The 25,776-nt window shown below is 50.5% G+C and overlaps 1 protein-coding gene across 3 annotated transcripts in view; it reads right to left on the bottom strand.

Annotated features, from left to right (window-relative positions):
• Positions 1–2,741: 2,741 nt before the first annotated feature.
• The window catches only part of OSBP2 (oxysterol binding protein 2), a 177,311-nt gene continuing 154,276 nt past the window's right edge, over positions 2,742–25,776 (bottom strand). Inside the window, exons 4-15 of one of the 3 annotated variants that reach the window (XM_047088498.1) lie at positions 21,485–21,677; positions 20,739–20,856; positions 19,294–19,296; positions 18,447–18,498; positions 18,048–18,194; positions 16,699–16,944; positions 13,831–13,951; positions 13,442–13,545; positions 13,274–13,369; positions 13,007–13,191; positions 3,217–3,443; positions 2,742–2,983 (exon numbers count right to left, since the gene is read on the bottom strand). In XM_047088498.1, coding sequence (XP_046944454.1) covers positions 2,841–2,983; positions 3,217–3,443; positions 13,007–13,191; positions 13,274–13,369; positions 13,442–13,545; positions 13,831–13,951; positions 16,699–16,944; positions 18,048–18,194; positions 18,447–18,498; positions 19,294–19,296; positions 20,739–20,856; positions 21,485–21,677 — 1,635 coding nt within the window. In that variant the 3' untranslated portion in view covers positions 2,742–2,840. Of the gene's footprint in view, positions 2,987–3,216; positions 3,444–13,006; positions 13,192–13,273; positions 13,370–13,441; positions 13,546–13,830; positions 13,952–16,698; positions 16,945–18,047; positions 18,195–18,446; positions 18,499–19,293; positions 19,297–20,738; positions 20,857–21,484; positions 21,678–25,776 lie in introns of all 3 variants that reach the window. The other 2 variants (XM_047088499.1, XM_047088496.1) reach the window with 2 other exon arrangements.

Below are 25,776 nucleotides of genomic sequence, written 5' to 3' on the forward strand. Positions count from 1 at the left end.
AGCTCACAGTCCACTGGGGGGGGGGTGGGGGAGACAGTCAACAAATGAGTAAAATACATGGTATTACACATGGTGCCAGAATGCAGTGGAGAAAAATGCAATTCTTTTGGTAGATTTCTAGCATGTTTGGGTATCTGCAGGTCAAGTCCACATCCCCTACCTTCTTCTTAAGAATTGCTCTACTATTTTTTGTTCAATTACTCTCTCATGCAAATTTCACAATCCACTTGTCAAGTGTCTGAAAAATATTGGTAAGATTTTGATTTGGATCATGTTGGATTTGTAGATTTGGAAGAACCCACATAACTGAGTTGGCCACCTATGAAGATGGTGTTTTTCCCTTTAACTCAGGTCTTATTACTCAGTAAAAATTTAAAGTTGTATCTATAAAGGTCTTTTGCATCTTTTTGTCAGATGTATTATGAGGCCCCTTATGGCCTTTGTTGCAGAATCTTTTCTATGACATTTTCAACTCAGTGATGGCTAGTGGTTAGACTACTGAGTGTAGGCGGAACTTGTGTGATCTGGTCAGAGCGGTTTCTAGAACATCAACCTGATGTCACTCCCTGTTCAGAGCTCTGTCTGGCTTCACTCTAGGCTCTTCCTTTACTTTGCCTAAGTGGACTGGCTTCTGTCACCTCTGGGCCTTGTCCATGCAGCCTATCTTCTCCCCTGGCAGACCTGCTTCCACTGCCCTCCCCCATCTCGGGGTTCAGGTTCATACTGGGGTTGTCTCACCGCCTTGCATCTTCTAGCCAGTGAGAGCTGCAGGACTCACCAGTGCCTGCCTCCTCACAGATGGGAAAGCAAGGCTTGGGTAAGGAAGGAGTTGTGCAGGGCCAGCCTTGGATCCCACAGTGCTGGGGTTTCAGGGCAGGCAGTTGGAGCCTGGCTCTGATGCCCCTGTGGTGCCCTGCCCCACCACATTCTCTCACCTGGAAGCACTGGCAGTGGGAGGCCCCACCACAGTGGGCCAGACCAAGCCGTTCTTGGCCAGCCCTGGGAGCTAGTAATCCGAGTTGCTTGGCAACCTGGGACAACAGAAGCAGTCCAGGTCATGGTTGTCCAGTAACCTTAGAATTCACCAAGGTGGGTGTTACCTCAAAGAGAAGAGCGTGGCAGGTGCCATGGCTTGGCTCTAGACAGTCCCAGGCAAAGCTGTGACCCCTCTCCTAGGTGCTGTCTCAGCCCTCCGCAGCCTACCTGGCCCTGACCCTACCAGGTCTTCCACCCCCTTCTCACCCCCACCCCCTCATTTAGACCAGCTTCCCATTGCTGGGCTCAGTGCTGAGCAGAATAAAGCCTGGGGGCTCCTCCCCCATGCTGCCATACAGGTGGTCACCTGTTCTGTGCATCAGCCCCAATCCACCCAGTCACAGACTCAGGGACAAGGCCTTGGAAAACTCCAAATCCAAGGTTTTTATTACCGGTCAGAAGGTGCTCCCTCACAAACAGTGTGGAGAAGAGGTACACTGCACAGCTCTGCTGTGGGCGTGGTGGGGCCACCCTGCCCGCCCTGCCTCTTGCTTGAGTGGGCACCCTAAGGCATTTCACATGTTGGTGTTTCACTTTTTTTATTTTTTTATTTTATAAAAACAAACGCAGTCCTGGAATATACAGAAAAAAACCCTGTGATGAATTTTCAGGACCAAACTGAAGTGGGAGGGTTTGGAATGGGGGTTCTGAGGGGCTGGATAATGGCCACTGTGGCCCAGTACCCCCCTACCATTGGCAGGAGCCCTTGGAAGGGGGTCCAAGGAGAGGGTAGGACACAGCTGACAGGAGAGCCAAACTCAGACAGGGGTGCCCTGTCTTCATCATTTTTTAACTTCCACATACCATAGAAATTTAAGCAAAATAGCTATTTTTTATATATTTATATATCATATATATATAAATCAGGCAAATAAAGAGTTCAGGGGGTGCAGAGATGGGCACCCCGGAGGTGCCTGAGGCCGAGGCAGGACACTGGGCCTCTGGTGCCTGGGGGCACCAGCCCAGGCTGAGCCAAGTGTTTGTTCTTATTGCTGATTTGGGGCCTGGTTCTGGGGTGGGGAGCACCTGCAGGCCCTGCCCCCAGCCCTTCCTGACCTCTCTGGGGCTGGGGAGCGGCCCCTGCATGGCCAAAGCTAGGCAAGGGGCTGTTACCCTCAAATCTATCTGGGGACCCTTGGGCATCCCCTCCCCCACAGTGGGTGCTGCTGTAGCTCTGGAGACAACTGACTTGTGCTCTCCTGGGCCAGGTGGCCCTTCCAGTTCCCTTCTCTCTGGAGTCCTGTGCTCCTGGTGACCCTGCTATGTTGAGCTACAAAATGCTCCCTGCTCAAAGGGGTCTAGCTTCCTGATGTCTTAAAAAGAAGGGGCTCTTGCCAGGACACATTTGTGGCAAGAAAGCACACTTAGAAAGTGGTCTGCTAAGTGCTGTACTAAAAATATTTACTAAACGTCTTGGCTGGAAAGAAAATGGAGATCGTTTTTTCTAAAAAAGTCAAAAGTGGCTCCCCAGTGGGGGACAGTGTCTCCCTTGGTGGGGCTGGTGACTGGGGCAGCCCAGGGCCCGGGCCAGCCTGCCTGAGTTGTGGTAACTGGGAGCTGGGGTCCCAGTGGGACCCAAGTCCAAAATGATGGGGCTTGGGTGACCCAGGGCACCTGGGGGCTGGAGAGAATGCAGATCAGCACTTGCTCCTTCCAAGGTGGAAGCCCCAAAAAAGTGTTAAAAAAAAAAAAAAAGGAAAGGGAAAAGGTGTAAGGGGGAGGGCCACTGAGTACTAAATTGAGTGTATTAAAGAAAAGGTGGACCAGGCTGTACAGGCGCCTGTATTTGCAGGAGGGGATGGAGCTCAGAAGATGTTGGGACACATGTGCCAGTCCTGCCTCTCCTTGGCCTCCCAGTAGCCGCCCTTGTACATGCAGGCCGTCTCCCCGGTCAGTGGGTCCAGCCTCTTCTCGAACCACAGCGGCACGTACACATCGGCTTCCTTCTCTGCTGGGCAGGCACAGTGGGCGTGCGGGTGGGCGGTGGTGTACTCCCAGGCTCTCTCCCACCCTTCCCCCCACGCCATTCCCCCCCCCCCCCCCCGCCCCTAGGACGCTGCTGCCTTCCACCCTGTCCCTGCGGTACCCTTTCCCTCCCTCCCCCACCCCATCCCTTTCTTGTGGGAACCCGCTCCCCATACCCAGGGTACCTTCTCTCCCCGCCTCCCCGCCCAGCCTCACCTTCCTCCGTGCCACAGCCCCGTGAGCAGGCCTCCAGCCGCCGGCGCCGCGACACGCGCTGCTTCTCCTCCAGCCGCTGCTTCTCCGTGTTGGCCTCGTCCCAGTGCCCCTTCTCCATCAGCCGCTGGTCTGGCCGCAGGCGGCTGTCCGTGGGCGCCACGCCCTCCTCGTGCTCGTTGAGGGTCAGGGCCAGCTCCGAGAAGTAGTACATGTTCTCCGCGTTCTCCCTGCGGCGGCACGGCATGGCTGTGTGAGGGCTCCGCACGGCCTCCCCCACCCCGCTGCCCCCAGGGTCCCCGTGTCCACCACCACGAGGAGGTGTCTTTCCTCCTCACACCTTGTGTACTGGCTCCACGGACCCGCATCAGTTTTGCTACCTTCTGCTTCTCTGGGCATTTGCCTATTTCTATCAGTTTTTCAAGTAGATCAGCGTGACGTTGTTTCACCATCCCCTCATTTACTACTGCTTTAATATCTGTGACATGGCGACGTCCTCTTTTGCATTTGTGATGTGGGTTATACATGCCTTCCCTCCATTCCAAACAGTCATGGCAGAGGTTTGTCCGTTCCCTTCCTTCATTGGTTGAAGATGAAACTGTTGATTCTATTTTAGGTTTTTCTGCTTCACTGAGTTTGCTTTTATCCTCTCCTGCTTTGTTGGGGTTTATTTTGCTGTTCTTTTTCTAACTTCATGAGATCGTTGCTTATTAGCTCATGATTTTTCAGCTGTTCTTTTCGAGTATACACATTTTAGGTTACGCATTGCACTCCAAGTACTGCATTAGATGAATCTCACGGTTTTTATATGTATTACTTTATCATGCAGTTATATTTTCTAGTATCTAATATCAGTGTATGTTCTTTGATTTCTGGATTAGTCTGGAAGCATATTTCTTGAATTTATAAACATCTGGGGTTTTTTTTTTTTGTCTTCTTTATTTCTAGTATAATTGCCATGGAGTCAGACAGTATGCCCGTATAATCTCAGTTCTTTAAAATTTGCTGAAAGGCCCAGTAAATGGCCAGTTTTTTGCAGATGCTCCAGGTGTGCCTGAAGAGAATGTGTTTCCTGCAGTTGTTCAGTGTGTTCTACAACTGTCCAGTACATTCTATGGTTCAAACTCTTCATTTTTTTTTTTTTTATTTCTAGCCATTACTAAGAGAGGTATATTAAAATGTCATCTCTTGTTGTTAATCCATTGTAAATCAATCCATTTCTCCTTATAGTTCTACCAGCTTTTGCTGTAAATATTTTGAGGCTCTGTTTTTAGGTACAGGATACATTCAAACTTAAAACTCATCTTCCTAGTGAATTGAACCTTTATCATTATGTCCCTGACCTCTTGTCTTACCTTTTAAAATCTGTTTTTGTGACATTAATCTAGCTACAGTAGCTTTTGTTTGTTGTATCTATGGACATCTCTTTTTGTTTTCTGTTATTCCAGTCTTTCTTTACTTTCTTACTTAGATGTATCTCTTGTAAATCACATATATTTGGATTTTTAAAACTTATCTGAAATCTTACACTTACAATGGGAGTACTTAATGTAATTACTGATATGTTGGATTTAAATGTGTCTCTTTTTTTTTTTTTTTGTTCTCCTTTTTTGGACCTCAAGTGCACAGCTTTGGATTAAACATGATCCTTGCTACATGACACCCTCTTTTTATTGGTCCTTGCATGGTCTGCTTGTATTAATGCAACTCTGCCACCAGAAAACCCTCTAAACAAAAGGTAGAATCCTGACAAAACCTACATATAATCATATGGAAAACTCATCAATCCATCTCCTTCTCAGGTAGCCATCCACAAGACTCCTGGGTTCATCAGTCCCTTGCCTACCATTTAATGTAATTTTATTGCATCTTTAAATAGTCTTAATTGGGCATGTATGTGTGTACGTGTGTGTTCATTTACATATACGTACATACATACTTGTTTTTAACTGTATAAAAAGAATTCCATGATATATGTAACCTTGTGGGACTTTTTTCCCCTTAATGTTACATTGCTAAAATTTATATTGTTGAATGTTTCTGTTGTTAATTTCAACTACTGTGTAATATTCCCTCCTGTGACTAATACCCCAGTTATTCATTCAATAAATCTGGGTTGTTTAAAGTTTTTGCTTTGGAGTAATCTTATGCATGTTTCCTATTGTACATTTGCAGGAATTTCTCTTGTGTATATACCTAGAAGTGGAATTGCTGGGCTATAGAGTCTGTGATGTTCTTCTTTAGGAGGTAAGGCCAACCTGCTTTCCAACATGGTGGCACCAATTTACATTCCCACTAGTGATGCATAAGAGATATTGTGGATCTGTATCATCTTCAACACTTGATACTGTCAGATTTTTTTTTTCTAATTAAATGAAGGTAAAATGGTCTCACTGTGGTTTTGATTTGAATTTCCCTAATTACCAACGATGTTGATAACCAGTCCTATGATGACTGGCCATACGTGTTTCTTCTCGAGTGAAATTCTTGCTTGTGACTTGCACTTTTTCTGCTGGATGTTTTTGTCTTATTCATGGGCTAGGTGTTCTTGATTTTTTTAATTATTGTTTTTAGGGGCGCCTGGGTGGCGCAGTCGGTTAAGCGTCCGACTTCAGCCAGGTCACGATCTCGCGGTCCGTGGGTTCGAGCCCCGCGTCAGGCTCTGGGCTGATGGCTCAGAGCCTGGAGCCTGTTTCCGATTCTGTGTCTCCCTCTCTCTCTGCCCCTCCCCCGTTCATGCTCTGTCTCTCTCTGTCCCAAAAATAAATAAACGTTGAAAAAAAAAATTAAAAAAAAAAAATTATTGTTTTTAATTGTGGTCAAATACTCTTTATGTATTCTCCATACTGATCTTTTGTTGGGTGTTAAGTATTGTGATTCTCTTCTGCAAGTTTATATATTCACTTAAAAAAATTTTTTTAATGCTTATTTATTTTTGAGAGAGAGACAGACTGTGAGTGGGAGAGAGGCAAAGAGAGAGGGAGACACAGAATCTGAAGCAGGCTCCAGGCTCTGAGCTGTCAGAACAGAGCCTGACGCAGGCCTTGAACTCATGAGTTGTGAGATCATGGCCTGAGCTGAAGTCAGGATGCCTGACTGAGCCACCCAGGCGCCCCATATATATTCACTTTCTTTAGACTGTCTTTTAACAAGCAAAGTTTCTTTTTTTAAAATTATTTATTTTATTATTTATTTTTAAAAAATTTATATCCAAGTTAGTTAGCATATAGTGCAATGATTTCAGGAGTAGAATCCTGGGATTCATCCCCTACATATAACACCCAGTGCTCACCCCAACAAGTGTCTTCCTTAATGCCTCTTGCCCATTTCGCCCATCCCCCCACCAACAACCCCTCCAGCAACCCTCAGTTTGTTCTCTGTATTTAAGAGTCTCTTATGGTTTGTCCCCCTCCCTGTTTTTATATTATTTTTGCTTCCCTTCCCTTATGTTTATCTATTTTGTATCTTAAATTCCACATATGAGTGAAGTCATATGATATTTGTCTTTCTCTGACTAATTTCACTTAGCATAACACACTTTAGTTCCATCCACGTTGTTGAAGCAAAATTTAATGAAAAAAATATTTTAATATAGTTGAATGCATAAGTACTGTTCTGTGTCTTAAGATGTATTTCCTTAAGGTCTAAAAGATATTCATCTATATTTTCCCTTAGAGTTTAACCTCTTGCTTAACAGCAAGTTAAGCTTAATACTTTTTGTAAGACCTTTGCCTTGAGTCAATTTCTGTTATAATGTAAGGGAGAGATTCAGTTAATCTTTTTACATAAGGGTAACCATCTCCCCAACCTCCTTCAGTGAACAGTGCCATCTTTCCACACGATGCCATGTTACTTTTGTTATACACCAAAGATACATACATCCATGGGTCCGTTTCCAGGCTCACTGTTCTATTCCAGTTTCAAAATAAGTCTTGATGTCTAGTAGGGCTAGTCCTTATTTCTCTGTTGTTCTTGTTTAGAAATGTTATGGCCCTTTATTCTTAAGTTTAAATTTAAAAATGATAATATCAAGCAGTGAAAATCACCATTGTGATTTTGTTTGATCTACTCTTTAGATACTGATGTCTTTGTAATATTAAGTCTATTTATGAACACTGTATCTTTATCCATTGATTTAGCTCTTTTTTGATATCTCAGTAAAGTTTTATAATTTTCCCTATAGAGATCTTGAATATAAGATTCATTACAAGGTCCTTGATGTTCTCTGATATAATTATCTTCTCTTTTTTAAAAAAAATTTTTAATGTTTATTTTTGAGAGAGAGAGAGAAAGAGCACAAGCAAGGGAGGGGCAGAGAGAGAGAGGGAGACACAGAATCCGAAGCAGGCTCCAGGATCTGAGCTGTTATTACAGAGTCCGACACGGGGCTCGAACTCACAAACTGTGAGATCATGACCCAAGCTGAAGTTGGATACCCAACCAACTGAGCCACCCAGGTGCCCCTATAATTGTCTTCTCTTAAATTGTATTTTCTAGTTGTTTTCTTTTAGTGTATAGAAATGCAATTGACTTTTGCATATTAACCTTATACTAAGATACCTAAAATGCTTTTTCTGAATCTACGGAGATTGGTTTTTTTTTGGGTTTTTTTGGGGTTTTTTTTTGTTTGTTTGTTTGTTTGTTTGTTTGTTTTTTTGAGAGAGAGAGAGAGAATGAGAATGAGCCCAGGGAGGGGCAGAGGAAGAGGGATAGAGAATATATATTTTTTTAATTTTATTTTTCAGTGTTTATTTTTGAGAAAGAGAAACACAAAGTGTGAGTGGGGGAGGGGCAGAGAGAGAGGGAGACAGAATCTGAAGCAGGCTCTAGGCTCTGAGCTGTCAGAACAGAGCCTGACATAAAGCACGAACTCATGAACCATTAGATCATGACCTGCCAAAGTCAGACATTTAACCATCTGAGCCACCCAGGCGCCCAAAGAGAGAGAGAGAATCTTAAGCAGGCTCCACACTCAGTGTGGAGGCCGATGTGGGGGTTGATCTCATGACTGTGAGATCATGACCTGAGCCAAAATCAAGAGTCGGACATCTGACCGACTGAGCCACACAGGCACCCCTTTTTAAAATAAAAAAACATTTTTTTCTTAATGAGATTTGTTAATGTGATGAATTAATTTATAGATTTTCTAATATAAAATCATCCTTGCATGCCTAGGATTAACTCAACAGGACTGGTTGTTTTCTTTTTTATACACTGTTGGATTGGATTTTTTTGATGTCTTGTTTTGGAATTTTGCTGATATATTCATGAGTGAAATAGGGCAGAACTTTAATTTTCTTACTACTCTTCTTGCTTAGTTCAACATCAGTGTTATCCTGGCCTCACAGTATAAGAAAGGGGGAACATTTCTTCTTTTCCTTTGATCTGGAAGATTTTTATACAATACTAGGATAATATATTTCTGGAAAACTTGGTAGAATTCACCTCCAGAATTATCTGGGCTTTGTGTTTTCCTTGTGGGGATTTTTAAATTACTGCTTCAGTTTCTTTAATTATTATAGGACTACTCATGGCTTTTTATTTCTTCTAGACTCAGTTCTTATTTTTCTAATTTGTGCTTCTGAATTTTAATGATCTCTTTGTACTTTATATGTCTTATTAAAGTCTTTTTTAATATTTATTTCTAGGAGCACCTGGGTGGCTCAGTAGGTTAAGTATCCGATTTCAACTCAGGTCATGATTGCACGGTTCATGAGTTCGAGCTCTGCATCAGGCTCTAGCACTGCGGAGCCCACTTCAGATCCTCTCTCCCCCTCTCTCTCTGCCCCTCCCCTGCTCATGTTCTCTTTCTCAAAAATAAATAAACATTAAAAAATAATATTTATTTCTATACTCTCTCTTCATCAGTCTTGCCAGTAGTTTTCTGTCAGTTTTTTTCCCCCCAAAGAATCAAATTTTGGCTTTTTAAACTCTCTTTTATTTTTTTCTATTTCATTAATCTCTGCTCTTATTTAAAAAAAAATTAATGTTTATTTTTGAGAGAGAGAGACAGAGTGTGAACAGGGGAGGGTGAGAGAGAGAGGGAGACACAGAATCTGAAGCAGGCTTCAGGCTCTGAGTTGTCAGCACAGAGCCCGATGTGGGGCTCAAACTCGCGAACCGTGAGATCATGACCTGAGCTGAAGTCAGATGCTTAACTGACTGAGCCACCCAGGCACCCCTCTGCTCTTATTTTTAAAGTCTGTTTTCTTCTTTCTTTGGTTTTGTATGTTGAACTTTCTTTAATTTCTTCAATTAGAAACTCAGAAAAGAAAGTCTCAAAATTAATGCACTTACGTGCCTATTTAAGGCAATCCATTTCCTTTGCGGCGTTGCCTTTGTTACATCCAGCCAGTTTTGATATCTCTTCATTCTCAATTATAGGTATTTTATTTTATTTTTTTTAAAATTTTTTTTCAACGTTTATTTATTTTTGGGACAGAGAGAGACAGAGCATGAACAGGGGAGGGGCAGAGAGAGAGGGAGACACAGAATCGGAAACAGGCTCCAGGCTCTGAGCCATCAGCCCAGAGCCTGACGCGGGGCTTGAACTCACGGAGTGCGAGATCGTGACCTGGCTGAAGTCGGACGCTTAACCGACTGCGCCACCCAGGCGCCCCTCAATTATACGTATTTTAGAATTCCCATTCTAATTTATTATTTTACCTATGCATTATTTAGCAGCGTAACAAGTTTTTCCAAACATGTGGAGACTTTTTCCAAACACTGTGGGGCTTTTTGTCACCTTGTTCATAACTTCTGACTTACCATCTTATCATAGATGTGGTCTGTACACTACCTATGATTTTGTTGAGTCTTTCTGTAGGGTTCAGTACATGATTGACTTTTGCCTACACTCCATGTCTACTAGGGTAAAAAGTATGTTCTCTGATTGTTGCACCTGCAAGTATGTTGGCATCCTGTGTTGTTTTGATCTCCTGCAGACCCTTGTTGGCTCCCCCACTGCCGACCGATCAACAAATGAGAGGGGTGTATTGAAATCTCTCTGTCTCCCACCACAGTGATGGATTTATCAATTTCTCCCTTTACTATCAATTCATGCTTGTATATTTTTGAAGCTGTTTCATTGCCTGCATAATGGAACTCTTAGATCTTCTTGAAGAACTCAGACTTTTATCATGCAGCAACTCTTCCATCCCTAATAATGTCTTTTTCTTATTAAAGTCTATTTTGTCTGATTTGAAGATAGTTATTGTAGCTTTTTTGGTGAGTGTTTCCATGATATGTCAATCTTTTACTTTCAACCTTTGCACATTTTTGTCTTTGACATCTCTTAGAAGATGCATGTATCTGGATTTTAAAAATCCACTCAATCAGTATTTTGCTTTTTGACTGGTGAGTGTCATCTATTTATATTTGTTATGCTTGGGCCTATTCCCACTGTGTTGATTTACTGTTCTTATTTGTACTTTTTCTTTTTAGTCTTTTCTTACTATTTGAAACATCTTATATTTGTCTCTTCCTTCCAGTAATAACTCAGCATTCCTTCATATCCCTCAGCCTCCTTTTCAACTCTCCTCAAACCCTGTCATGTCAACATTATCTACATCTTAAGTTCTGGATTATTATGGGAATATTTTCTCTTTTTCTTTGGTCTTAGTAATTGTTAAAAAAAAAAAAAACCACAGCTTTTACTTCATGTGTCTGTTGCGGCAACGTCTGGACTTTTTTCTCCCCCTTTTAAAGTACTATGTCTAATACCTTTTTTATTGTGCGTTTTGTGTGGCAAACCTTCTGAGGCTGTTTGCTTGATGACTTTTTATGTCGTCATATTTAAACGATAGCTTGGTTGGTTAAAAATCCTAACCTTTTAATTTTTTCATCTTCATTACCTTGAAAATATTACTCCAAATATTGGTTATTGAAAGATCTGATGTCAGGGCTCCCAGGTGCTCAGTTGGAGAGCAGGGTCTAACTATTTCTCCTTTCCATTTTTCTTTCATTCTTTTCCTTCTGGGATTCCAATTAGACGTTATTTTAGTGGTTATTGTAGGAATTACAAATGTAGGAAGTACTTCACATGTGTACTTCACAGAAAGTAATACATGTCTGACTTCAGCTCAGGTCATGATCTCACAGTTTGTGGGTTTGAGTCCCACGTCCAGCTCTGTGCTGACAGCTCAGAGCCTGGAGCCTGTTTTGGATTCTGTGTCTCTCTCTCTCCGCCCTTCCCCTGCTCATGCTCTCTCTCAAAAAATAATAAAAACATTTTTTTAAAGAAAGATCTGATGTCAATCTGATTCTTCATCCTTGACTGCAATCTTCTTGTACTCCTCTCTGGGAGCTATGAGAATTTTCTCCTTGGTATTCTTAAATTTCACTATAGTGTGGTCGGGGTGAAAGTTTTTCTTTCTCTCTTCTCTCTGAAACTCTACTAACTCTGCAACCCAAGGTCTCCCATCTCTTTGTTTTTATTCTGGGAAATTTATCTCCACTATTTAACTATTTCTCTCTCCTTTCCATTTTTCTTTCATTCTTTTCCTTCTGGATTCCAAGTAAACATTATTTTAGTGGTTATTGTAGGAATTACAATATGCGTACTTCACACAGCCAAAAGTTCATGTGCATCTTGCCCTCCTTGGGTAACAGAAAGGCCTTTGAGGAGTTTCCCTCTTCCTACTTATGCGATCACACAGTTGTATTTTTTTGTTTAGATTCTAAACCCCACAAGACATCGCTGTTCTTATTTACTGTTGACTTAGGTTCACATAGTTTTTGTTCTTCATTCATACATCTCAGATCTTCCCTCGGGGATCACTTTCCTTCTGCAGGAGGCATATCCTTTAATACAGGCCTGCTGGTGGCAAAAGGAGTTTCAGTCATAGTCTGAAAGTGCCTATTTCAGTTTCATTTTGTAAAGGTGTTCTTGCTGGGTGTAGGATTCTAGGCTGGCGGGGAGTCTTCCTGCACGTGGAAGATGTTGTTTGACTGTCTTCAAGCTTCCACTATTGCTGAGGAGGACAGAGCTGTCTGTCTGTCCCTCAGAAAGTAATACATGTCTTCTTCAAATCTGGCTGCTTAATATTTCCTCTTTGATTTAGTGTCAACAGTTCCACTGTGTGGATTTGGTGTGGAAAATTCTCTGATGTTTGCTCTTCAGATATGGTCCCTTTCCTTCCGGACTCTAACTAGAAGGATGTTAGACCCTGCTCTCCAACGTGACAGGCACACAGCTGCCCTGGGGATCCTCCTGACACTCTGCACTCTTACGGGCTCCTGGGCTGCTGGTGATGCTGCTCCAGGGACTCACTCCGGGTCACGAGGCGGTAAGCTTTCTCCGTTAGCTTCTTGTCTTTGCCAGGCTTTGTCTGTCTGAAGTGTTTATTTCTTCTGACCTGGGTTCAGTTGATGGATTCTGTTAAGCCTTCCCAATGGAGTTCTCAAATTCAGTTACTTAATTTTTCCTTTGTAGAGTTTCTGTTTTGTGCTCTTTGGAATCTGCTGTACCGCTTTTTATAGTTTTCTATTTCTTGTACTTATTTTCACATTTGGTTTTCATTCCTTGGAGTGTGGGGACTCTGTGCTTATCAGTCTGCTTAGGACTCGCTCTGCATAGGACTCGCTACCACCCGAGACTGTCACGCTTACTTACAGTTGGGTGTCTGGCTCCCACCCTGGGATGCCAGGCACACAACAAGGTCTCTGCCTCCATGCGGACAGAATCTTCCCAACCCCAGGGCCCGCCGCTCACTTCTTGTCTGGCCGAGCAGGGTCCCCTGCCTCCGTCTCCCCCTCCCCCTGTGCTCTTCGCCAACCCTGCAGCCCCACTCACGGCAGCGGGTACTTCTTCCACAGCAGCTTGGACGGCAGCGTCTGGTACACTGTCTTCTGCTTCCCATCCGAGCCGGGGCTGCTGGGGCTGCTTTGCACGATCTTGGCGCACTCCATCTGTTCATCCCATGAACCTGACAGCACGTAGTGGGCTTTGCCTTGGCTGTCACTCACCACTCCTGTTACCTGTGGACATTGGCACTCTGGCATAGGCCTGCACTTCCCCCCGCTCTAGACCCCTGGGACCCTGAGGGGCAGCCTTGCTTACCTTCCGGGCGACCTCTTTGGAGAAGTAGCTGTAGGGCAAGAACTTCAGCTGGCACCGGTCCTTGGTCTTATGGTTCACAATCTCGATATCCCCTGTCTGGTGAGTGAGGGTAGTGGTCAGCGGCCCAACTCCGGGCCACACACCCCCTCCCTGAGGGCACCCCCTGACCTGGTCGATCCAGAGCTTGCCCACGATGATGTTATGCACAGTCGAGGTGCTCTTCCTCCACACGTAGTGATTCCCACTGGCCTGGAATTCTAAGTGGATGGCACCTGGAGGCCAGATACAGGGTCAGAGGTCAGGGCTTGTCATGCTAGGCCCCAGCCAGCCTGCCTGCCCACAGTCCCAGGGTCCTGACAAGTGGAAGCAGTATTCATGTACCCTGGGGACAGGACATAGGCCAGGGAGGCATCCAGGAAGCTTGGGGAGGTGGGGAGCAGACTTGCAGAGAGACTAATGTCACTCCTAGAGGCCCGAGATGACTTCTGGGTTGGCAAAACCCTCCCCCTTATCCAGAATGTCTTTCTGTCCTGGGAGAGCACAGGGCTCTAGCTCACCTAGCGGCATGATGGAGAGGTATTTTCCCCGGAACTTGCTGGAGATGGTGATCTCCTGCCAGAGGCTCCAGCCATGCTTGGAGAACACGTAGTGGGCGGCTGATGGTGGGTGGTGGCTCACCTGAGACCAGACCCACAGGACATGAGTGTCTGCTGACATGGGCCCAGGCCTGCCCCCCAACCAGCCGGCAGGGACAGCCTGCCCTGTGCTCGGCATGAACGGCTCCATGGCCCTGGGAGCAGGCCTGGCTGCTCCTCTACGGGCCACAAACCCATAGCAGCCGCTGGGAAGGATGGTGCTCTGAGTGGAAGAGCAAGGCTGTGGCAGTGGGACCAGCTTGGGTGGCTGTCCTGGCCTTGCTGTGGTCGAGAGAAGAGGGCTGAGGCATCTCTATGCTGGACTCGGGCTATGAAATGGGGTGATGACAAAGCCTGGCCTCAAGGACGCACCTGTGACAGGCTGTGCCGAGGGCTAGGAAGTGAAGTATGATGCTCTCCCGAAGGCTTCTGTGCCCACTTTCTAGTTAGCCTCCCCACTTGCCTGCAAAGGGGAGCCTCTACCAGTGTGCCATGTTACACAGGAGGCCCAGGCTGGGGAAGCCATTTCAGCTGAGGGGCAGAGTTGGACCCAGCCTCCCTCCTGGCCAGCATGCTCCGTCATGGGAGTCCATGTCCGTGTCCTGCCCCGGGCCTGGAGGGCAGTGCAGCCAGCTGTGCACACCCACATGGGGCCCCCAGAACCTCCACCTTCCTCTCACAGACACCAGGGTGCCCCTGATGGCTGTCCCACCTGCCAGGACACCCCCATCGACTTCCCCTTATTTGTTTTTCCTCATTTCTGTGGCTCCTTTGGTCGCAGGCTGCTTGGGCTCAGCCTCTCCCAGGCTTCTCACTTCCTAGGGCACCTTGTCACTGTATCATGGCCTCAGGCTCCTGCCTCGCAGCCCGGCTGCCCGCTGGACACCTCCACTCAGGTGGCTGTTTGGACTGACCAGAGCTCCTGACATGCCCGCCTGCATCTCTCATTGTCTCCTGTCACTGTAAGTGGCACTCACTTCCTTTCTAGTCTCAGAAGCACAGGCCAAACCTGCCAACCACTCCTCGTCGCCTATAGTCAGGGCCCCACATGCCCTAAAGCCTACCCCACTGGCAAACTCAGGGACGTGACCCCCAAGGGGCTGGCCCTGGAACTCTGTGTCATGGCTTCCTGCAGGCCAATGCTAGAGTCTTTTTTTTTTTTTTAATGTTTATTTTTGGGAGAGAGAGAGAGAGAGAGAGAGAGAGAGAATTAGCAGGGGAGGGGCAGAGAGAGAGGGAGACACAATCTGAAGCAGGCTCCAGGCTCTGAGCTGTCAGCACAGAGCCCGACGTGGGACTTGAACTCACGAACTGCGAGATCATGACCTGAGCCAAAGTTGGGGGCTTAACCAACTGAGCCACCCAGGCACCCCACAATGATCTAGTCTTAACAGCTGCTCACACCAAATTCTCTGGAGTCCTCCCTGGCCCTCTTTCTTGTGTTCCCCCTCTAATTCTTAGCAAATGCATCTAGAATCCATCCCTCCCCCTCACCAGGCCACAGTGGGTGGCACAAAGCCTCTTCGGGCTTCACTCTCTGCTGTACCCAGGGGGACCCCATAAAACAAGTCAGGTGTCATGATTCCTCCACCTGCCACATGGAGTGGAACCAGAGACCTCTGGCTGCCCCCCTGCTTCCTCTCTGACCTGTGTGCCTTTCTCCCTCTGTGCCTCAGCTGGCTTTCTAAAGGAGCCAGAACCATCTGATGTACACAGTCCTATCCTTCCCTCCCCCCTCATGAGAACAGGTGCCCCATCTGCTCACTTCCCAGCAGCCTATATAGCACCTGGTACACTGTGGGCACTTCGTCAACTCTACTGAGTGAAGAAATGTGTTCACTTAGTAGTTCAGGCCAAGAACGCTGGGGTCATTCTTGCTGCCTTCCCTTGCCTCCCTCGCTCCCATGCCCTGTCTCCCCACATCCAAAGCATGAGCCAGTCTCCAGCTCTACTTTCTAAGCATGCCTGTGCTCTGCCCTCCCGCTTCCCCCTGGTGTGGCCACCACAACCGCCTCCTGTAGGGCTACACTGCAGCCAGAATGCGCATTTTAAACTAGCCACCAGACCGTAATCCCAGAACAGTGCTTGGCACACCACTAACATTCAGCAGCCCAAGCAGGAAGCTCTATTTTGGGTGCCTTTACACAGCACTTGCCTGGGTCCTCCCAGCACCAGGGAGGGACCAAGAGAACCACCCCTCTTCAGACAAGGGTGCCAAAGGCTGAGGTGCTACTGCTGAGGCTCCCAGACTGCAGGGCCCGGTTTTGGCTCTGCTCTGTGGGGAGAATACACATCTCTGCGGGGAAGGCTTGGAGAAGGGATGGAAGCGAGCTGACCTCTGTCCCCCCCACCCCCACCACGCCCAGGACAGGACCCCTGCGCCCCAGAAGCTCCTCACACCCCAGACCTGCACCGTTCCTGACCAGGGGCCCCACAGGGTGCAGGCTTCTCTCTGCCTGCCACCTTCCCCACTCTAGCCCACCGGGACTCCCTAAGAGCACCCTCGCACATGTCCCTCGACGGCTGCCACATGGCTCCTGGCTGGGAGGGGGAACGTCCTCTTTCCGGCACACCAGCCCTGACTCTGTCCTTACCAAGGTGTCTCTGGGAGGCCTGTTGGGATGGCATGTTCCTGGACCTTCCCCTGTTGCAGGAGGCCCGCCTTCTGCCTTGACCTTGGTTTGGCCCCGTGGGCACCGGCACGTTGGGGTCAGAAGCCGGTCCCATCCGTCTCGCCCTGCCCCCCAGGCCTGGCAGGAGCAGCTCGGGTGGAGTGTGAGTGGGTCTCACCTGCTCGCAGAGGGAGCGCAGGCCCATATCATCGAGGCGGTCCAGCTCAAAGGTCTCCCCCAGCATGGGGTTGAAGGGCTTGGCGATGCGGTGCACCGTGGTGGAGTAGGAGGACACGGAGAAGGCGGCCACCAGGCACATCTGCTCCACCGAGCTGGTGCAGTGCACCGCCTTGTCCAGCAGGTGGTGGTACTCCAGGTCCTCTGTCAGCCGCTGGAGCATAGACAGGGGCTCATTAAAGTTGACCTGTGGGCGGGCGGGCGGGCGGGCGGTCAGGCCACTGCTTCCGGCACAGACCTGGGGTGGGCACAGCACCCTTGCCTTCCTCAGATATTTGCAGACTGCTGCTCAGATGGCACCTTCAGAGTGAGGTTCCTCTGATGACCCTGTCTACAGCAGCGGCTCCATGCACTCACCTCCCCAGTGCCTCCTGCCTCGGTTTCCTCCACAGCCTCACCACTTTCTGACCTGCTGTACCTCGTACCCTTTCATGATGGTTACTGTCACTCTCCCATCCTAGAATGTAAATGCCATAAAGGCCAGGGTTTCTGACTTGTTGAGCACTGAGTCATAGAATCAGGTAGTGAGTGAGTGAGTGAGTGAATGAACGAATGAACAGATTGTGGGTTTTCCCTCTTATTCTGAGCTATTATGCAAGCGTTCTGTTGAAAGCTCCTGTGGATGCCCCTGCCCTCCAACCTGGCCTCAGACATGGCAGGGTTGCTCACTCCTTGTGATGCTGGGCTGCGACCTTTGGCCAGCCATTGGGCACAGCCAGTCTTCCCTGTGTTCTCTCCTTTCATCCTCCCAAACACTGTCATGTGGGTGCTGTTATTCTCCCCACTTTGCAGATGTGGACACAGAGGCCAGAGATGTAAGGGGTTTGTCCGGGCGCACACAGTGAAACCAAGTCTGGCCCAGCACCCCCAAACTCTTCCTCCTGGAGATGCCATCACAGCCCGGTGGCACGAGGATGGTGTAGGTGCCGGGGACAGATCCCAGCACAGAGGGGGGCCTACCCGTCCATACACACGGCCCAATCCTGCCACCCCCTTGTCTATGAGGTCAGGACAGTCAGGACATCGTGAGGCTCTGTCAGGTGCAGAGGCACTCTAGAGGTCCCCACATCACTCCTTAGCTCCTTCCCTCAGAGCCTGAGACCTCTGCTGTTGGGGGGATTTTGGCAATGTCCTTGAACACAATTTGATAATTTGTTACATGCTCCTTGGGTATCATCAAGAAAATGACACCCAGCGCCACTTGCCCTTCACACAGGCCATTACTTTCCATCCACGCAGAGAAGAGAGCCTACCAGGACCCACTGAGGCTGCCCTGCCCCAGCCCCCTACCGGCATGGGGATCTTGGAGAGCTCCCGGCCGATGCAGTTCTTCATGATGCTCCAGAGATTAAGGCTGTAGTTGGGTTTGTCAGGGATGCGGACACGTCTCTTGACTTTGGGGGGGCCCTTGGGCACAAGTGAGGCACCATCTAGCACCTGCCAGAGAGGCAGAATGTGCCTGTCAGTGGAGGCCAGCATGCCCCTTCAGCCCTCCCGCCCTGGCCCTCACTAACCCCAGTGCGGTTAGAGGACGGAGCTGGCCACTGGCATATGGTTGGCAAAGGGCCAGGCTGGCTCCACCTGAAGCAGGGGGAAGGCAGCCAGGGCACCGAGCCCGCCCCAGCGGCCCTGAGCCCAAAGTGCCAGCCTGCCCTCCAGCCACCCTTGGGGTCTCTCCCTCTCACTCACATTGTCTGATGACGTCCAGTCCACTGAGCCTGTGGTTCCACCCTCAGCTTTTCTGCAGGGAACACAAAAGGGGAGGCAAGTTATTTATAAATCCTGAGGCCTCCTGGGGACATGGCCACCTTCTGTGCAGACACCTCCGGTGAGGTGCCAGGGGCAGCCACCCCAAGGCTGCTTCTCCAGTGGGGCATCTCCAGTTTGGGACATTCAGCTGGGCTGAGGGGCCCAGGGCAGCAATTTGGAGGGGCTCCCACACACTGATGCCCTGTGGGAGCAGCTGCTCAAGCAAAGTCCCGTGAGGTCCCTGTACACAACCCCCTCCTGGAACTGGCTGACCCAGGACCCAGATGACGCTGGGGATGGCTATATCCTCTGGCAGAGCCTCCTAGGGCCCTGTGGGCGCTCTCCGTCACAGACAAGACCCCACTGTGTCCTCACTCTCTCCTGGTCTGATTCCTGCACTAGACTGGGATTCCAGAAGGGCAGGACGTGGATCAGATGCATCCCTGTGTCTGAGTGCTTGTGGAGGGATGGTTGGCCAGAGCAGCAGGGGGCGCTATGGCCAAGGGGCCCAGGCTCTGAGGGAGCCCCAAGGAGGGGTGACCTGGGCCAACTGGGACAGGGGACAGGCACTTGGCAGTCAGGGCCTCAGGGAATGGGAAGGATTTATTGGTCGCTGGGGGAAGGGGAAGGGGACCAGGGGCCACCTTGGCAGAGGACCTGCCTGATGCCCAGAGTCCTCTGCCTGATGTCCAGAGTAGCTGCACCACCAGGGAAGGGGCTGGTTTGGGCCTCAGGGCCATGTCGGGAACCTGGGGAGCCAATGAAGAGTGTTGAGTACAGGGGTCACCTGCTTGCTGGTCGAGTGGCAGCAGAGGGGCCTGGGGCTGTTGGCTGAGGTGTGGCAGGTGGCTGGGATGGGGGCAGGAAGGAGGAGGCTGAGCCGAGGCCCCTGGGGACTGCAGGTATGGGAGGGGTGGGTGGGGACCTGGAGGGATCCAAGAGGGTGACATGCTAGGTTATAAAGTGAAAGGAAATTCAGAAAGCGTAAGCCAAGCTAATTTTGAGAGCAAATTTTAAAATACTACTGGAAAATGGAACGTGACTGAGTTGGAAATACAATGTTGATAGGACCAGAAACTCCGGAAGGGGTTAGAGAGATCCGAACAGCTCTTCCCCTGGAAGAAACCAGGACAGGGAGGTGGTGACACATGTTGGTCCACAGATGCAAAAAAAGGAGCAGCCAGGGGTTTTTACCAGCCTCCGTGACCCCTGGACTGGGCTTCAGGGAGTCCATCCATGGAAGGCAGCGTGGGACATGGCAGGCAGCAGAACAGATTCGGGGAGTAAGGCTGCTAGAAAGCCTGCACTTCCTCATCCACAAGGAGCTGAGTACCCTGCTTGAGGGCAGCCTGTGAGTGAGCCGGGGAGACTCCGTGATTCTGATGTGCCCCATGGGGGAAGGTGGCAGTGAGCAGCACAGGCTGTGGTCAGTTAGGTCACCGTTCCAGGACTTGGAGCGGCAGCTCCTCCCCAGGCCATGGGGGTTGGGGGCAGACACCGGTGGGGCTCAGTGGCCTCCTCTCTGGCCCCCAATGCTGCCAGACTGACGAGCCTTCTATTGTTAGGGCCTGAAGCAATGTAATGAGAATAAAAGATCCTAATGAGGGAACTCCTAATTAGAGCAAAATCTACGTTCAAGCCCCAGGGTGCTGCCCTTTGACTCCCCACCCACATCTCTGCTTGTCTGGCACCAGCACGATCTGACCCATGAGCACTTCCTGAGGACCCCAGAGTCTGACAACAGCGTCCCAGTTACTACTGTGCTCTACTGGGTATTCAGAAACATCCTGAATGAGCAGGTTTTTATGAAAAAGTGAAACCAAGGCTTGGAAATAGAAAATAAATGGGACTTCCTGCATCTCTGGTCTGTTCTGGAATGCTGATGTACTGGAGGGAGTGGCTGGGACTGTGTAGCTCCAGAGGCAAGAATGAGCAGCCACTGCCTTCTAGGCCCTGGCCCTTGGGTCACAGCCTCAACCCCCACCTCCTCCGGCTGGAACTAGATCCAGCCACTGCCTTGTTCTCCGGCTCCACTTAAAATTAAACCCTGATTCAAACTCTATTTGGGCATTTTGGATCAAAGGAAGAACAGAACAAAGCTAACCAAAATATAATTTGGAGCAAGGCTTGAAAGAATGCCCCGAGTACAGAGGGTAGGAAGAACAAGGCAGGGAAGGCTAACCCTGGGAGAGGCTCCTTCCAGGGACAGCCAGCCCTGCCTGGAGAACCCACCTGTCCTCCTTGGCCTCGGTGATCACGGTGATGAAAGATGTAGAGTCTTCCATGGCATCGAAGTACTCGGTATCTTCATCTTCCTCACTGTCCTCTCCTTTGGGAGTTAAGAGGCTTCCTAGAGACACATGTAAAACCACCGCCTCAGTCTGCAACTCTGAAAACTCAACTGCCTGAGGAAGTCCAGAGCCCAAAGGGTAACTTCCACTTTGGACCCTGCTCCTTGCCCCTGCCCCTCGCCCCCTCCCCACTCTAGTCACCTGGTCCCCATTAACCTGGCTGTGGCTGCCCTCCCTCCCCTTCCTGGAATGAGTTTCCCTCTCGGTGCTCTGGCTCAGAGGCCTCCCTACTTCTGGAAGCCTCCCCTGATCTCTCAACATGCCAGTCAGTCTGTCTAGGGCCGAGCTTCCCTTTGAAGGACCCCCTTCCTGGGGTACCTGTCACCCCCAGGCCAACCCCAGGGCAGCCCTGCCACAGAGGGCCAGTTGGGCTCACTGGACTCTTCTTATGAGAACTAGAACTTAAACACAGGGAGATAATTGCCCTTTGAGGGTGGCTGTGGGACATACAAAGTCACATAGGCACATCCAAATGCGGGCATGTCAAGGGCTATGTGTATTAGTGGCCTGTGTAAGCAGAGCCGGCTGGCAGAGACAGGAGTAGGCGAAGCACCAGTTGGATGGACAGAAGCTGAGCAGCCCCGGAGCAAGGGACCTAGCCAGGCTGGGCGGCCCTCACCCACTCACCTTTGCTGAAGCTCTTGGTGGGGTTGGTGGCCCGGCCGGGGGCACTGCGGAAGGCCCGTTCGAGACTATTGTGCTGCTTGGCTAGCTGCTCAATGGTCTCTTCCAGGTGGATGCGCTGTTCTTGCTCATACTGTAATGCACGCTGCCATTTCCGGCTGTGTGTCTCTGCTAGTTCCAAGAAGTCCTTGCAGGCCTTGGGAGGGAGGAGTGGCGGTGAGCACAGGGCCTGGGGCAGCGGGCCTGTCCGCCCCCACACCCCACCTGCCAGCTGCGGGTCAGCGAGACCCTGGGGTGCTCTCACCCCTCCCCCTCCCTTAGTTGGGGTGCTCAGAAACACCTTTGCTGCCCCTTTTAGCTGCCATGGGGACATGGGGACCCTGGATTTCTCAGAGCCAGCCCGGGGACTGGCATCTGCCCTGGCCGGCGTCCCACAGTCAGGATGCCATCTGAGAACACCAAAGCCGGGTGTGACTGGCGGATGCTGCCGCACCAGCAGCAGCTGGGGAGGCTGGGTTTCCATATGGTTGGGGCCCAAGTTCAGCTGCCACATCCTCACTATGTGCTGGACCTGAGGTCTGTCACAACCTCTGTCCCCACTAGAGCCCAAGACCTGTGGTGCTCAGGCCAGTCCCCGCCTTTGGCACAGAAGGAAGGAAAGCCACATTCTGCTGTACTTCCTGGTTTAGAGAGGTGAAGACTTGTCTGGCAGAGAAGCTGAGACTGGACCTTTCCCCAAGGTTGCCTCCAAGTCTGTACCACATAACTCTGCTTTTAAGTGAGGTTCCCCCTTCAAACTTGTGGCCTACATTCACATCCAGATTCTTTTCAGCTTCCAAGGTTCACAGTGGTTCTACCACACTCTTATGAAGCAGGGGTTGGGCATTCTGCCCCTGTCATCCCAGCAGAGAGGAGGGCGCTGGGCTCAGCTGTCCCTGGAGGGCATTGAGGTCCGAGCCAGCAGCCTCTGGATTTGTCCCTTCTGGACTCCTTCAATGCAGTAGGAAGGGACATATATCCTCAGCCCGACCTGCGTCACTGGTCTCTGGCCACCACTCCCCACCTCTCCCTTCCCACTCCTGTTGCACCAGCCACAGGGCTCCACACACATTACATGCTGTCTGACCCTGAGGGTTAGAGTCACGCTTTTCCGGAGGGACAGAGGTACACAGCCCCTCGTCTGTGACACAGGGACAACGTGGCACTATCTTGAGGGCAGTCGGGAGGAACCATGGAGGTCCTGTGCAGTGACTGGCCAAGTAGCACGCCACAGACACTCCCTCGGGGACACCACAGGCATCAGCACCTGCCTACCGGCTACCCAACTGCTGCTCAGACCTCTCTCACGTCTTCCCCAGGAAAGGCTCCTGTGCCAGCTCAGTCAGGTTCCCCCAGACACTCCTACTCCCACCCCCCAATCTCACGTCTGCAAATTAGCTTCTCTAGTGACTGTGCTGGTTTCTCTTGGTCCCTCAGAACCCCCAAACTCAGCAGCGGCTCCGCACATTTGCTGGGTGAGGGAACACCCTCCTAGGGATGGGTGTCGGGGCCTCTCAGGAGAATGGGGAGAGACAGCGCCTCACCAGAGGGGGCAAGCTCCTGTGGGGAAGGGTCTCAGCCTGGGACCCAGAGGGCTGGCCGCCCAGCAGGCCCCAGCAGGCATCTCACTCCTCAAGCCCACCCCCTTGTGCCTTCCTGTCTCTCTCATCTCCCCTCCCAGCACCCATGTGGAGTGGGCTGGGCCAGGCTTCCTCCCCATACCCCCTCATCCCCACACACCATTCTAAAGATGTGATGGGGGCCCAAGGGAACCAGCAAAGTATAATGAAAAAGGCTTGTTATCAGGAGTGGGAAGGCCTGGGTTCCTGCACAAGCCACTCTGCCCCTCTGAGCCTGTGTCCTGTGATGCAGAACAGTAATATCGGATAGATCCTGTGCTCTCAGGTTCCCTGTCCAGCTTTGCCCAGGAAAATCCTTGAGGTAGGAGGAGTGGGATCATCCCCAATTAACAAATGAGGAAACTGAGGCTCAGTTTCCAGCAGCTGCCCTGCAAGGCTCTGGGGAGGAGGTGTATTCAGTCCACCTCAGATTCAGGGGCTTCCCCACCCTCCCCAGAATGTTCCCACCTGGCCATACCTAAGCCACTGTAACCGGCTTCTCCAGAAGGGGCAGGGATTTATACTGGCAGGTGACCTGGCACAGGGTGGGGCGGGAGTTAAATCCTTACAAATTTAACAGGCTCTGGAGACAGGAGAGGCTGCACCCAGGGCAGCCGCAGATCCGGGGCTATTTTGAGTTTGCAAATTAAGGATCTATGAGGTTCCCCCACTGGTGTGGAGCTGCATTCATGGTCTGTCATGCAATTTGGGGATGAGGCCACGCCTGACTGGCCTGTGACTTGGAGCCAAGCTTTCACCACCCAGGGTCCCACAAGGCTTCAGTCCTTGTCCTGGGTCCCTGCTCCTCCCTCACCACTGCAGGCCTCAGGCCACATGGCTACCCATTCCAAAGGCCAAAGTAGAAGGCACCTCTTTGCTGGGTCTGCACCAGTGAGTATAAGAAGTAGTGGTAGAGGGTGGGGGGCGGGGTATCCCCTGGAGTCCTATGAAATGGGTGGGTAGGGACCCCCCCACCCCATTCCAAAGATGGTGAAACCGAGGCTCCGAGGTCCCACAGCAAGAGGTAGCAGACCGAGACCCAGAACCCAGGTCCTCACCCCAGAGTTCAGTCCACCCTGAGCCGTTACTCCCTTGAGACTCCTGTCCCACATCCTCCTTGTCTCCCCACAGCCCTAAGCTCAGCCACGGTGCCCAGTCAAGCTAGTCTCAGTTCCTGCCACCTGTTTGCTGATCAAGTAAGGAGTCCTAACACTGCAGGGGTGCCGGCCGACCCTGCCGCTGGCCCTGGCAGCTTGCTAGGCCCTGCTGAGCCGGGTGCACCGTGCATGTCAGAAGGAGGCCCAGTGCTGCTGGAGGAGGAGCACCCTTGTTTCCCTGGGTGGGCATAGGCATGGGGCACACCGCTCCAGGAAAGCCCCTTGCCGGGTCCCCTGTCCCGAGACTGAGGCCCAGGGAGAAGGGGCTGCCCAAGGGACAGGCAGGATGGGCCCCAGAGCCATGCTTCCCCCATAGAGCCAGGCCTGCATGTCTTGGGGTGAGGGTACAGAGGCCCAGGCTGTGCCGCACACATGGCCTTTTTATGGGCAAGACACACAATGGGTGCCTCAAGGTTTTCTGGGTTCTTCTTGGTCTGTGGGTGCTCTGCCCTGTGGCATGTTGCCTGTCCCCCTTCCCCAGATTGGCCTGGCAGCGGCACCACGCCCCTTACCTCCACCCTTGCCCTCCACCAGCACCACTCCTTCATACCTGCCACCGTCACTCCCCGGTAGCCCTCTATAGTTCCTGTCGCCATCTCTCTGTCACTGGGCTTTGACACTGATGGGCACTTTGATATCATGTAACTGATGGCATTTAAAACAAGACTGGTAAAAGAGCCACAAACCACAGTATAAAACAGTAGCCAGAGGTCATGGTAACTACCTCCCACAAATCCACGTCGGAGGACTCTATGTGGCCTTTGGGCTTTCTGGCTACAAAAGCAAAGAGGGAGAGATGATCATAGTGCAGAGATGAATTAGACTCCCTATCTCCCACCCCTGATGTTCTGATGTTCACGAACTCGAAATGCTTTGGAAGCTACCATCTTTTCTTCCAAGAGAAAATGGAATGTTTGGTGTATTTTGTGCAATAGCTGACAGCCTCTTACAGACCTGGCCTCCTATCCTCTCCAGACTCACCCCCCGGAGCCCCATCCTTCCCCACTCACATGTGGCCCATCAGACTCCTAGCTCATCTGCAATAAATGAAATGCCCCGGTCACTGTACGGGCTGTGGGGAGTTCATCCACCCCTTCCACCCTGATGTGCCTACCTGGTGTCCATCCTCAACTCCCAAGGTTTCCTCTGCCGCTGCCCACCTTCTCCAGGCCCCATCCCAGCCACGCCGTGGAGGGAGGCAGGTGCTGGCCTGGCCCAGCTGCCCTGGAATGCTGAGCTGGTCTGTGCACTGTGCATTCACTAAGCTGGATTAGGCCTGGGGCCTGCTGGGGGGCCGGCTGGGGGCAGCTTCCAGGGCCCAGGGAGGGGCCTGGCTTACCCACACCCTGAACATGGTCACATTTCCTCTCTGCCACAACTCTCAGAGAGCTCAGGCCCAGCCTTAAGAGCGGTGCCCTAGGCCACCACGAAGCCCCCTCCCACACCGTACATGCTCTTAAATGAAGCAAGGGACGAGGAA

This window comes from Lynx rufus, unplaced genomic scaffold (assembly GCF_022079265.1).
Source record: "Lynx rufus isolate CCGP_SWC_20201006 ecotype Redwood Valley unplaced genomic scaffold, mLynRuf1.p SCAF_24, whole genome shotgun sequence".
NCBI lineage: Eukaryota > Metazoa > Chordata > Mammalia > Carnivora > Felidae > Lynx > Lynx rufus.